This window comes from Tubulanus polymorphus, chromosome 1, assembly GCF_964204645.1.
Source record: "Tubulanus polymorphus chromosome 1, tnTubPoly1.2, whole genome shotgun sequence".
NCBI lineage: Eukaryota > Metazoa > Nemertea > Palaeonemertea > Tubulaniformes > Tubulanidae > Tubulanus > Tubulanus polymorphus.
The window spans coordinates 27,793,378-27,806,065 of record NC_134025.1 but is presented as its reverse complement, the minus strand read 5'-3'; the positions used below and the strand labels follow the sequence as shown (position 1 = coordinate 27,806,065).

Below are 12,688 nucleotides of genomic sequence, written 5' to 3'. Positions count from 1 at the left end.
GAAAAGTTTTATTGAATTTACAGCATAATATAAAGTTTTAAGAAGAATTTTGAAGCTAATTATTTTTGTTGTATATTTGAAATAGTTTTTAACTATGAACGTATCGCCACACGAAGATTTTCGGCGATACATTGTTCTTTTTTAAGTTCTCAATAGATATCAAAAAGAAAAGTAATAAAAATTTTGTTTTTATTGAATATGTATATATGAATATTTTTCTTGCCGAGTATTCGACCCTGGAGCAAATGATTTCTCTGATCTGCAAATCTGGAAAAAGGACTTATCTGACACCCCCACTCCCGACAGGCATATCATATACGTGTCATCAACCTGTTGGAAGCGGAATAGCTTTGATGACTGCTATGACGAAACATGATAATAAACGGTACTGACGAATTTTTTTTTATTCAAACTGTTTGCTACACATACAATAAGAAACTAACAGGAGCGGATCTAGGGTCTGATTCAGGGAGGGGTGCACCCCCGAAATAGGCACCGAGAAAGCTCATCGGAAAAAGTAAACTAATTTTTGGAAATACTGAGAACAAGCTTTATGCATTTTGGAACATTTTTAGGTATCTAGTTTTTTTCATTTCCCGCAAGATTTCAGGACAACTTTACATTTTTAGGGGGAGGGGGTCCCCACCACCTGCATCCTCCACTTGGATCCGCCCCTGAAACATGAATACGCCACTCCACTTAATGGTATGATATATGACTGAGGAGTTCATGAATTTCGGATGGTGAACAGGAAGAACGAAAAATGTTAACTTTTAGTTTTTCTGATAACGGAAGGTGGCAGCACCTAATGATCATGATCCGCTAGGAACTGCCATGCGATACATTTATAATATTTTATGCAAATAACTTATTTTTTACCCAAGCTGTATACATGAGATGTGACCGAGGATTAGGTTTTTCTATACAACAAAATTTTGATAGCAATTCTTTCGCTGAGATTTTCTGTTGAGAGCGAAAGTGCGGCCGCCAGTGAACGATTCAGAAAGCCTTGCACAACTAATCAACGATACCACGAGTTTTACCAAAAGAGAGGCCAGACTGATTTGCTCCGGCGTTCGAACCCATCTGCAAACTGACGAAACCCTTTCCTGCGTTTAGCTGTTCTTGCGAGAATCGGCGTACATTAGCTTGCGATTCTCTGGGTCCAAATCCCGTCATTCCCCGATCCTTACACTGGAAATAAAATGCATTAAAATTTAACAAGATTTGAATTCAAACTTTATTAGAATAATCATCTCAATGAAGGCTGAAGATGTACGTATGTAAGAAAGTCCAGATATGATACCCGTTTCCCACGAATGTATACCAAGTGATCAGAGTATGTTTTGTTTTGTCAAACGCCATTCAGCATCACGAATGGCAGGGAGTGCAAAGTCAACCCATTATCGAACGCCATTCTCATCTAACATGGTCACAGCACCGAACCGTTCCCTAACGGGGGATTTCGATGAACTAACCCTGCGGGCAGGTGCGTCGAGTAAAAAATTATCAACGAAATCTGTCAATCCCTAATTTAAGAAAAAAGGAACAGGGCCAGTGGACATGCGAGTCGTGGTTTAAATCAATTTAACTTCTAACTACTAAGTCAAAACGTTTCAGAATTCTATAGCTGGGTCTAGCTTGTAGATGAACTTCCCCTTTCCCGTGTCAGCCTATAAAGCTGTGATCAAGATTGGCCCCTACCCAGACCGTGCCGAATCTGAGACAAGGAATGCAACGAACTACACTCAAACGCACCAAAATACCGGAAACATTTCAGTGTGAATGAACAAAAGCCTATAATTAGTAGTAAACACAAAGCTAACCTTTCTCGCTAAAGCCATTAAACACACAACCACTTGATGGAGATTTTGTCGTTCGTATAAATCACAAGTTTGAAATACTTCCTGGTCACTGACGCCGAAATCTCGTGCTGCGATTAAGAAATATTCTATAAGTTCCATTTGTTTGAAATGCAATGTTGGGCGTTGCCGTAACTTTGAGTCGGGAACGCTGTTTGGTAAGAGCGCTTTTGCTAATCTGAAAATTAAAAGAACCGCGATCAAAACAGGACTGTAAATACCGTGTATACAAGCATGAACTACATTCAATATTAATCAACGAGAATTAATGAGTAAAGCTCATTTAATTCCCATTTGGATCCGGGAATCGAATCCTATGTTAGACACGCGATGACGGCGCAGGATGGTTCAGCCTTGGAGTAATCATTGGAAATGATTACTCCAAGGTTTAGCGTTTGTCTCAGTAATTCTGTACAATGTGCGTGATGTCACTATAACCTTGGCGGATAGAAATTTATTCATTATCATTCACCAAACAAATCGTGTCGCCTGATTTATATTTGGCTGAGAGGAGGTAAAATATGGTTGAAGTTTGAGCTGTAACGAGAGAAAAGCCACGCACTAAATCAAATAATCTGCAATGATAATTCGTTATAAATATATCAAGTAGCCTAATTTTCAGTAATTTCAGATAATCGTTGTATTACGGGTAATTTAGAAGGCGAAACGGCGTGATTGCTGTTACACCAGACCCGCTGTGACATAATGATGATTTTAATGGTGTCAACGTGCTATAAGTGACATCCTTTCCTTGCTTTGGGGATACATGCAACGAAACAGGGGCGGATTTAGGATCCCTGCCTTCCTAATTTAGGTTGCCCTTTTCATCAAGACAAAGATAGTAATGACCTGCAAATTTGACAATTCATCCTCATGAAATTGCGTGGATGTATTTTTTCAAAGTTTTCAGAAATTGCAACAGTTCGGACGTTTTCTTCAAAAATATCTAATAACGCAGGTGGTACCCAGATAGTTGCCTATGCAATCGCAGCTTTCATCCGAAAGATGCCTTTTCTTTTCTTCTTTACTCAGCCTTCCAAATTTCCTGGGTCCGCCCCTGCGAAGACACTGGGTGTCTGCCTATTTTTGCCTTTTAACCGTTAATTCATTGAATATCTTCTCTGGTCTTATGTCGAGTCCAATTCAGTGGATAAATGGACTACTTAATGCAAAACTCCCAAATTGTCGTCATTGATGCGACCTCGTACAAAGAGCATTTTTTATTTTGATAAAATTCATTCATTTCCCCGCGCTTTGAAACATCTATACATTCCTACAGGGCCTACACATAGGTCTATAGACCAACTGAGTCAGATCATGAGATCATGACTTTTTACGATTTTGTGAATTTTGCAATAAATTGGCGAATGAATTTGAAAAAAAAACAAAATGATTTTATGCAATATACCTAGCTAACACATATCCATCTTTGAGCTGTCTATAGAAGCTTTCTGCCTCTCCATTCAGGTCTATTTCTTCGAAGTATTCTCCGTTGTACAAATTCTCCAGAATAATTTCTCTCAGCCATTCCAGACACAATGAACCATCATCTTGATCATATTTATTCATTATCTGAAATGAAAACGCGTAATGTGATTTTGAAGAATTATTTAGAAATGTATTACGACATCCGCAGCTTTTTATTTGCCTTACCTTTTGATGCGTATCACGGCTTAATCCCGATTTCGGTGCTCGCATGGAACTCATCTTTGGCTATTGTGGCTTTTTATCCGAATAACGAGGTAAAGGAATCCCCAGAGATGATGAATATCCTAAAAAGTTATGGAGGAATTGATCCGTTTCAGTACCGGTGAACCACAATATGAGGGTACTGTCACAATTGAGAGTCTAAAAACCTTTAGTCATCAAATGTTGTCCTAAATATTACAATACAGCCATTCAGTGCTGCATTGTCTCGATAGCGCCGAAATTAATACTATACATAGCTCATTTATGCCGTCAAAAGTTTGTATGGAACAAGAATAGAAGGTTTGTTAGATTTTCTAGTTCATTTATTTAAAAACTCTCGGCATTGTTTTATGAAATCATTCACGTCGAAACAGAAAAGAACATCAAGGTACAACTAGAATAAAGAGTCCCAGGGATGTGCAGCATTTTAGAGTAAAATTCATAATTCTAAGCTGTTTATCACTGACATATGTAAAAAGTATACTTTTTCATGATTTTCGTAACCTTTGCCAGGGTTTGCGAGGAAAATGATTTTTTTCGAACCTGTCCTTACATTTATTTGAGCGCAAAGCTGAGGTGGCTTTTACACCTTTCAGGTTTTCTACAATTTCTTCGCTTAGAATTTGTTGTTGGAATGAATTAACCGATATATGGAACAATTTCCGCGTACAGAAATCGTGATCCAGAAAATTCGAGCATTTCAGGAAATGAATGGGATTCGAACACGTTTCAACACTCCAAACCAATACGCCATCTATCGCATTATCGTGTTATTTAACAATGGCTGCCAGCAGAGGTCAAGTCGAAAATCCCGCTGCTGGAATGCAGCAATTCTCGACAACTCCGGTGCAGGTGCTGTCGGGCATCGTTGTTACTTCTGTATTTCATCCAATCGGATATGCTAAAACATTGATTCAGGTAAAAAACCTCGCGACATAATCACAACTTGCATTTTTCTCTCCGTTTCCTCTCAATAAATAGTCTGTGTTTTGTCCGTTCCTCCCTAAAATATACGATGTGATACATACATGATAATACTTTCAGCTCGGACATGAACCAATTGCTCCAAAACCTACGACAACTTTCTTTGGCAAGGAAGCTTTGGCCTATCCCAACGTCTTCAAATACAGTAAGTGGTTTTCGTTAAAGAATCAGTAGTGAAAATCGCAAAATCAAAAATGTCAAAATGATCAAGCCTAAAAAGGCATTACCGGTTTGTTTCTTCGCTGTACATTGGTGTCCACTGTCATCTGTATTTTAGTTAAGTACATAAAAAGTGTTGATGGATTTTTTGGAATGTACCGAGGTCTCGTACCTCGCATTTATGGAGGTGTGCTTTCAACTTTCGCTACAAATTACGTAAATGAGGTAAAAACAAAACTTGAATTTGATTGCGCGCATTTTAGGTCCTCTTATTGTGTAGTTCAGGTCTTAGTCGACCCAAATCCGAGAATAGATTATATTTTGTAAGAAATTCTTAAACGGAACAATCAAATACTTTTCCCTAGAAACTGGAAGATCTTTTTTCGGAAGAGGAGAATGAAGTCAAAGCCGAACTAGATGGTGATGATGAAGACACAATAATCAAATCTCTTAGAAAATTTGTTAAAGATGTGAGTGTTATAGAAGTAGAATTTGTAGAAAGTGGAAGAGGGTGTTTTTGCCTTAGTTAGATTACCGGTGCTCAATAATTTCTTGATATGTTTTAGACATCAAAAGAAACGGTAGCTAGAGTTGCGGGTATCATCGTTAATCAACCCTTCCAAGGTAAATACTGTAAATAAATCGAATTATGAAGTTTTAGTTTATTCGTAAAATTCTATCTTAAAACATGACCTTGATTATTCGTAGTGATAATGGTGAGAAGTATGGCTCAGTTTATTGGACGAGAAACACAATACAAGTAAATACAAATATTCCCTTTAAAAAATTGACGTCATTGTCATTCAAAGGTGTAAATTCAACACTTTTCTATCTTTTCAGTTCAGTATTCAGTTCGTTTCAAGATATTTATGAAAAAGAGGGAATTTTGGGTTTTTTTGCGTAAGTAAAAGAATGTGGCTCTTTGGAATCGGGTATTCGAGGTCTAAGTGAATTGTTTGTTTATTGATTTTAGTGGTATAATACCGAGGTTAGCAGCAGAAGTACTGACGATTTGGTTAGCGAATTTTACTACATATATAATCAATAACTATACAATTGAAGATAAGGTGTGTAAATATATTACGAATGTAAAAAGATTCCAGTAAATCTATTGCTATCACTTAGTGTAAAATATTGTTTGAATTACAGAATTTGATGCCTTACACGAGTATAGCGTCTGGAGTAAGTAATTTATCATGAATTCATTTTACTTTCGCACACATGTTTATCCCTATATGCATTGAAATGTATGCGAGCTTTCCGTCATATTTTCAGTTATTGGTGACTCATTTCACTTATCCATTCCAATTGGTCGCTAATGTTATGTCTGTTAACAACAGTGGGTAGGTATTTTATGCATTCAACATATCGCAACTGAATATTTCGTATTGTTTCTAAAAAACTACCATTCATATGTGTTTGATATTGTTACAGACTGGCTGCTGGAACTCCACCACACATGCCGAATTATACTTCATGGCAAGATTGTTGGGCGCATTTGAGTCGTATGGTAAGTTTATCATAACAGTAGTATTAAAATTGTAGCAGGTAACACGTGTCTGGTAAAAAAGAGTAAAAAAATCAGAGAATTCGTTAAAAAATGTTTCTGTTTGTGCAGTTGGTAATATTTGTATGGGAATTTATTTACAGGGTGAACTGAAACGTGGATCGAGTTTGTTCATGCGTTATTATCGGGGACCAGTTATCATTCGTCAAGATGGACAACGCGTGCCAGCAAAAGACATATTCAGCCATTGAAATTAGACGCTAAAAACGAAATTATTTATCGTCTCTAACATCGCGCGGACAGGTACAAAACATGCAGTATATGTACATAGAAAACGATGGTCGAAATAAAGGCAGTTTTTACTACTGGCAATAATTAGATGAAAGAAAGACACAGTAACGTGTAATAGATCTTTGTTGAAATCTATTGAACTTTTTGATTAATTCAAGATTCCTGACAAATCGAGTGAAACCCGGTGGATATTTGGAATATTTGGATAAAATGTGTGTTGAATTCGTGAAATAATAAGTGTAGCTCCCTCTCGGTTTCAATGTGTGCTGTGTAATAGTTCAATATTCCACTCGGTTTTATCAATTCCATTAAAACCACATTATGTGCGACTTAGTAACTATGATTGAAATATTTAGGCGATGAACATTCTTCTCTCTTCGGGGCTAAAAAATTTCATATGCAAGAATGCTGGTGCTTTGTACATGTGTTGAGTTATCATTTTTGGTTTTCTGTCACTGCACTAAAAATACTGTGTCTTGTACATTGACAATGATAGTTATTTATTTTAGCATTAACAACAGTATTAGTTTCTGTAGTTAGTGGATGTTATGAGAGGCTGCACTTTATATGCGATTTATAGATGCTTCATGTAATTACAGCGACATCGAATTGTCAACATTTTGATGAATAATGCATAAATGTAATGTATGTAATTACATTATAATGATATGATAAATGATTATTTAATATAAGATGATTTGCATTTTTGTTTTGATATTGGATCTATGAATCTAGTAGCTTCGGAGAGACGCAAAAACGCCTCTTATGAAATGAATTATTTATTTGAAAAAATGATACATGGAAAATGCGACTAGACTCTGGCGCTGCACTGGATCACATCCTAAGGAAGTTGAAGATTAGCTGTAAATCTTGCGTGGATATCAGAATCACTCGTCAACTGAAACCAGAGGAAATGATGACACTAAAATTACGCTTTACAAAATACAGGACAGGTTTTGTGAAGTAGAAATCGTACCCTGTTGAAATCGGTATACGTAAGCATGCCTCTAGTTTCAATATCTCCTCTATTTAAAACTCTCAGTACCAGGTCGAGAATCTGGTTATCTGTCAATGCCGAACGAAAGATCAGTTTAAACATGCGGAATATTTCATCGTGTCGTAAAACTCCTTGATTGTGAATATCCAGAACATTAAACGCCACTGAAAATGAAAAATACAATCGTACCAATTCTTTTCCAATTGATACGCGAGGTTTTACATGTTTGAACTGAACTCACATTTCCTTTTCATATCTATGGCTGCTTTAGGAGACAGAACGGCCAATATATCCATATAAGCCTCTGGGCTGATCTTATCAGTGCCTTTCGGAATATGAATTTCACAAATGCGCCGAATAAACGGACAACCGACGAAATCGGGAAGACTGATGAACAACTCTAACACAATTCCTTCTTTGCCCCCGCTCTTATCCAATGTTTGATAAAGTTTCGTCAGCCCTTTTACCTCTTCATCGGTAACTGTAAAATGTCCAATGTTCGTACTATGTTAGAGATTCAAATGGATTTACTATCAGGGTGAACTGGATTAACAATTATGGACTTGAGATAACTTACAGACGGAATATTTCTGCCTATTTTCTGGAGATAGCAATGCTTGTTCATTTCCCTAAATAACAGACAGATACATACACAAAAAATTAAGATTCGTATACAATAATATCAATAACCTCAGAGCCGGTTTCGAGTCCAGTTCGAACCTACCATAGCGTTTCCTTACAGTATTGTTTACGTTTTACCATGACAACCAGTGACCACGACTGGACAGTCACTGCTCACGAGGACAATAACAAGAGCCCATGATGACTAATGACTAATATTAGTTCAGTCAAAAGACTGAAATAATGTAATAATGTAATGATTTCAATATGATAGAATAGATTTTCGGTCTTTCTGGATGGTTTTCTATTTCTGTTCAGTAAATTCAGACACCAGGTCATACAATACCATAAAAAACAGCAAAATGAGAAAAGTTCGGGCGGCTTCATTAACAGACGGGTTATAATCAAGTCGAGCCGCCTCCGGAATGAAAATCTTCACTCAACGCTTCTTACCTTCGTTGATTTGTTTGAACTTTTAGATTGACCGGTTTGGGGTTTAGTACTGGTTCTTCTTGATGCCGGTTGTAAACTTAGTCTTTGAGTTCCAGGTTGAATACTTGGTCTCGCATTATTCACAGTTTTTTGTCCTTCGTTGCTGTTTGATGTTCGATGCTGCTCCGCTGGAAGTCCGGCCTCTTTATTCGCCGATGTAGTTGGTGTCCGTTTAGACATTGTTTTGCAGTATAGATTTATATATATGATAATCTATCTCTTAGTTTTTACTAGACGTATATGTTATGTAGTAATGTAAACCTTTATTGAAAATTTCAAGTCGTTGTCAGGAGAATCCAGTTTTTTCGTATTTTTGTTAGATGACCTCAATTGAATTCATTCACAGTAGGCATTTGATAGTTATTGTTCGTAAAAATAAAGGGTTAAACCAGCGCAAGATCATAGCAAAAGAAGTAATATCAGGCGCGGATTCAGACGTAGCACCACCGTCACGATAATTCCGTGCACTTTTTAACATTTTTCATCCCCAAAATAAAAGTGCTTACATTTAGTCGTTCCTATCAATCCCATAAGTAGAAAAGGGCACATTTTTACAAGACGAGGCAGATTATTTTAAACAGAAAGACACATGTTCTTTCATTTTTATTGCCTGGAAACTAAATATCAACGCAGTTCAAATTTTATAGAAAGCACTTTGCATCAGGAATTGTTTGGAAATTAAACCACAAAGCAGTTAATTTTCAAAATTTCAGAGACCCCTCGTTTGTCGTGGATTATGTCCCTTTTTATAAGTTGTATCACCCTTAAGAGTGGTGGCTGGATCTACCCCTGAATTCACTTACGATGTCGATGACGAAGAAAAATCCAAAAAAAAAAACAAGTAAGCATGAATATAATTCACGATTTTTACATTACTTTTAGTTTATTTGTAATTTAACCGAATAAGTGTCGAGGGTAAAAATGAAGACGCGATAAATGAACAAGGTGGAAGAGAGTGAAATATTTATGAAAAATTGAAACTTTTCAACTATTAACCGTTAATGCCTACTACGAAAGTATTTGTATGAATCAGAAATCGAAACAGAGATTATTTTCATCACGAACTTCAGTCCTGGATCATTCGCTGTTTACCGAAACTTTGTCCCGCTTGACTCGCACCTCCCGCAAAGCCTGCCTGCAGACCGACATGTCCCTCACCAGCTCTCAATTGTTCTTCGGTGAATTCCCGTTTATTTGCGTCAGATTCTTTTGGACCAAGTATCGGGCCGTTGAATTCAGGATGCTTCTGGGCCTAAAGAGAAAAGCCAACTTTCTGTAAATCTAGACGTTGGTTATAGCGATGGACGTTTAGTGGGGTCTTCGTGGCTTTTTGACTTACCACTCTTCCGAGGGCAAAGATACATTTCGTCACGGCTGAAATATTTTTCTTTTGCCACAGATCTACAGTTTGAAACGTCTCGTCTTCGACACCGTATTTTTTCACGGCAGCTTGGAAGGCTGATATGTTCTCCATCAGTTTGAAATCCATTCCCTTTTCAGCAATTTTCTTCACACTTCCAGGAGCAAGTTTATTAATTAATCTAAAAAGAAAATATCGGTCAATTTGAGAAAGTGAATTATCTGTATATGCTTCCGTAATATCGAGTATACCCTTATCATGGTTTTTTTATATAACTGGTATTGAAGGGGTCTACTTGCTGAAGATGAAGGCAAGTTTTGCGCAGCGATGTTTTACAAGATAAACTCTGTTCATAGGAGTGATGTTTTGTATGTAAAGCTAGGAGAGGTTATTCGTGTTCGTATCTACGTAAACACTATTCATCGACGTAAGAGAAACTAATAAATGATTTATTTTTATCATGCGAAGTCTCTAGCGTTTTGAGGTTAATTTCAGCATGTATTTATGATTGATAGTTCAAACCATCGATAGATGTATAGATAATGATAATATATACTAACTGACAAAGAACCACCCCATTCTTCAAAACATCATCGAAAGGTCCATCGAACTTTTTCCCCAAAATTGCTTCGATCCACTCCATAGCTTGCTTTTCAGCTTCAGGGTCTCTCTGCAAAAGAGAAGTTTCAGAATAGTTGATAAATTACTTAAATAGAAGACCCACAAATCTGTTTAACTGACGTTTTGGATTGATAACTTTTATCTATCATCGTAGTTTTATTCAAAATTTTTTACATGAAATTATGAATCTCCGAAGATGAATAGAATTAATCTTTTCAGAACGTCAGATTAACAGATTCTACCTGTTAAATCATCATATTTTGGGTCTGCCACTAGTCTCAATTAATTGCTTTTTATATATGATTACAATTAAAGGATATATATCTTAAACCCCAACAGAATCTTATTAAGGTAAAGAATTCTTGATTGGGAACTGTGTGCAGTTTTCTGCATTGCTGTGATTCATCGCAACTGGAGAAGTTTATCAAACTATCACTGGTAAAGCTATAGGTAGTAAGTGCGGTGGCGTATATCGACAGTTGTTGATCTATACCGTAAATAATCTCGAGAAATTCTCCGATATATCTAAATCCGAGGATATAAATATCTCGCCTTCCCACTGTTCCCTGAACATCTTTATTCAAATTGCGGTTAAGATCTACCGTTTTCTTACATTCTCGAAATTCTAAATATCTCCGTTCGAAAAGGCTGGGCTAGATTTTGTGTATATCATATATTTAGATATTCAAATGGGGACTAAGTAACATTGAGGAAACACGTAGTTCCTACGTGCTGAATAAAGACCCTTCCCCAGCCGCCACCACTCAGGTTAGCAAACACCAAACTCGGAAAACCGAACTTCACCAAGTAACGACCGTGTGTATTCTTCGTGATTATTTTATGTAAGATAACATTCTTTTTTTATAAATCCAATATGATATAACAATAACATCTAAACAGGCTACCACACGTAATGAAGTTAAGAAAACTTTCACCCAGCATGCGGCAAGAACCGACGAGTAGTTAACGGAATACAGCTGCGTCTGTTTAGCTTGGTGGCAATCATTTCAGCAGAGAACGGTTTTGCTTGATTATTGCAATGATTACAAATATTAATATTAATTCGTGGTTAATGTTTATCTAGGGATAGAACGAATGCAAAAGCGATCCGAGTAATACCAAATTTTCCAGCGGTTCCAACGAGAGATACTCTTATAGGAGGATAACCTCTGACATATCTAACGTAGTGTTTCGTCCCGTTACATTCTCGATATAATTAGGGAAAGTAAGAAAGTTTCTCGTTCATTCGTTCAGTAGTTTAACGGAAACTCTTAGGTGTTTTTCTCTTCCTACAAATGCTGACTATTTATAGTTTATATGGCGCCCTGTACTGACTGGCATCCTGGTACCAAAAAGCGTTGCTTTTCAAGAAGCAGGCATATGTGTATTCTCGTCACTGCGTTCAGTTTGGTTTTTGCTTCAGTTGAAAGCTTTTTTAGAATTATGAAATATATAGTTATTTGTATTCTGTACATTTTCTATTAAAATGAAGGCCGGTGCTAACCGCGAGGCATTAATATCGGAACAGTCTAAATTCTTCCTCAGATAACTCAATCCTTCATTCATTTGATATGATAGAACGGATACTTCTGCACCTGTCATTCGTGTTATTCAACATCGTTCGCGATGAGAGCTGAAGAGAGGATATTTTTTGCGCTTAGAATTTCTAAAATTAAATGCTTACACATTCATGAACTTTGAACGCCAAATAAAATGAATCACGCTATCTAAAAATATTCAGTTTAGGTTCACAGGCATAATACAAAATACGAATTTTGAAATCATTAGTACGGCCAATTTTTCGTAACACAACTAGGAGTCGAAAGTTGTTTCAAGTCTTGCGAAAGAAATTTTGATTAGTTTTGAAATAAGATGGTGATTAGTTTTGAAAAAAGTACTTTGCACTCGTAAATACGAATGATGAACATCTTACCTTTGGGGGAGGAGGCATCTTGAGGTAGTCGGAAGTTCGGTGTACCGTACAGCTAACTCAGGCAAAACAAAACGAGAGAGTGCAGGTGCGATGCAGAACTCTTCGCGCTCAGGCACGTGACTTACGCGCAACCAGAAGTTTGCCGCTTCCTTGGTGCGAGGTCATATCCGAT

The 12,688-nt window shown here is 36.9% G+C and overlaps 4 protein-coding genes across 4 annotated transcripts; 1 reads left to right on the top strand and 3 right to left on the bottom strand.

Annotated features, from left to right (window-relative positions):
* Positions 1 to 204: 204 nt before the first annotated feature.
* LOC141915022 (myophilin-like) lies at positions 205 to 3,690 on the bottom strand. The gene is made up of 4 exons (XM_074806386.1): positions 3,516 to 3,690; positions 3,271 to 3,434; positions 1,827 to 2,040; positions 205 to 1,194 (listed from the first exon to the last, which is right to left on the bottom strand). The coding sequence occupies exons 1-4, from the start codon at positions 3,567 to 3,569 to the stop codon at positions 1,018 to 1,020; spliced, it is 609 nt and encodes a 202-aa protein (XP_074662487.1). The 5' UTR covers positions 3,570 to 3,690; the 3' UTR covers positions 205 to 1,017.
* A 646-nt stretch (positions 3,691 to 4,336) lies between these two features.
* On the top strand, positions 4,337 to 7,146 carry LOC141915020 (mitochondrial carrier homolog 2-like). The gene is made up of 12 exons (XM_074806384.1): positions 4,337 to 4,469; positions 4,596 to 4,680; positions 4,813 to 4,919; positions 5,060 to 5,164; positions 5,261 to 5,318; positions 5,403 to 5,454; positions 5,535 to 5,594; positions 5,668 to 5,761; positions 5,844 to 5,876; positions 5,970 to 6,037; positions 6,129 to 6,204; positions 6,345 to 7,146. The coding sequence occupies exons 1-12, from the start codon at positions 4,374 to 4,376 to the stop codon at positions 6,450 to 6,452; spliced, it is 942 nt and encodes a 313-aa protein (XP_074662485.1). The 5' UTR covers positions 4,337 to 4,373; the 3' UTR covers positions 6,453 to 7,146.
* A 173-nt stretch (positions 7,147 to 7,319) lies between these two features.
* Positions 7,320 to 8,812, bottom strand: LOC141915021 (calcineurin subunit B-like). The gene is made up of 5 exons (XM_074806385.1): positions 8,564 to 8,812; positions 8,067 to 8,118; positions 7,731 to 7,970; positions 7,469 to 7,653; positions 7,320 to 7,390 (listed from the first exon to the last, which is right to left on the bottom strand). The coding sequence occupies exons 1-5, from the start codon at positions 8,780 to 8,782 to the stop codon at positions 7,334 to 7,336; spliced, it is 753 nt and encodes a 250-aa protein (XP_074662486.1). The 5' UTR covers positions 8,783 to 8,812; the 3' UTR covers positions 7,320 to 7,333.
* A 668-nt stretch (positions 8,813 to 9,480) lies between these two features.
* On the bottom strand, positions 9,481 to 12,618 carry LOC141915023 (myophilin-like). Its single transcript, XM_074806388.1, has 4 exons — positions 12,517 to 12,618; positions 10,523 to 10,632; positions 9,942 to 10,143; positions 9,481 to 9,854 (listed from the first exon to the last, which is right to left on the bottom strand). The coding sequence occupies exons 1-4, from the start codon at positions 12,532 to 12,534 to the stop codon at positions 9,669 to 9,671; spliced, it is 516 nt and encodes a 171-aa protein (XP_074662489.1). The 5' UTR covers positions 12,535 to 12,618; the 3' UTR covers positions 9,481 to 9,668.
* Positions 12,619 to 12,688: the final 70 nt, after the last annotated feature.

Bases quoted from the DNA above. Each gene is read 5' to 3' on its own strand.
- LOC141915022 (XM_074806386.1), bottom strand. From the start codon at position 3,569: ATGAGTTCCATGCGAGCACCGAAATCGGGATTAAGCCGTGATACGCAT. The intron at 2,041-3,270 runs GTATATTGCATA...TTTAATTTTCAG, and splicing joins GATGGATATGTGTTAGCTAG to ATTAGCAAAAGCGCTCTTAC. The intron at 1,195-1,826 runs GTTAGCTTTGTG...TTTTATTTCCAG, and splicing joins TAATGGCTTTAGCGAGAAAG to TGTAAGGATCGGGGAATGAC.
- LOC141915020 (XM_074806384.1), top strand. From the start codon at position 4,374: ATGCAGCAATTCTCGACAACTCCGGTGCAGGTGCTGTCGGGCATCGTT. The intron at 5,455-5,534 runs GTAAATACAAAT...CTATCTTTTCAG, and splicing joins GGACGAGAAACACAATACAA to TTCAGTATTCAGTTCGTTTC. The intron at 5,877-5,969 runs GTAAGTAATTTA...TCATATTTTCAG, and splicing joins ACACGAGTATAGCGTCTGGA to TTATTGGTGACTCATTTCAC.
- LOC141915021 (XM_074806385.1), bottom strand. From the start codon at position 8,782: ATGTCTAAACGGACACCAACTACATCGGCGAATAAAGAGGCCGGACTT. The intron at 8,119-8,563 runs GTAAGAAGCGTT...TCTGTTATTTAG, and splicing joins GTTCAAACAAATCAACGAAG to GGAAATGAACAAGCATTGCT. The intron at 7,654-7,730 runs GTGAGTTCAGTT...TTTCATTTTCAG, and splicing joins CATAGATATGAAAAGGAAAT to TGGCGTTTAATGTTCTGGAT.
- LOC141915023 (XM_074806388.1), bottom strand. The intron at 10,144-10,522 runs GTTAGTATATAT...TTTTCTTTTTAG, and splicing joins AATGGGGTGGTTCTTTGTCA to ATTAATTAATAAACTTGCTC. The intron at 9,855-9,941 runs GTAAGTCAAAAA...TTTTCTCTTTAG, and splicing joins TCTTTGCCCTCGGAAGAGTG to GCCCAGAAGCATCCTGAATT.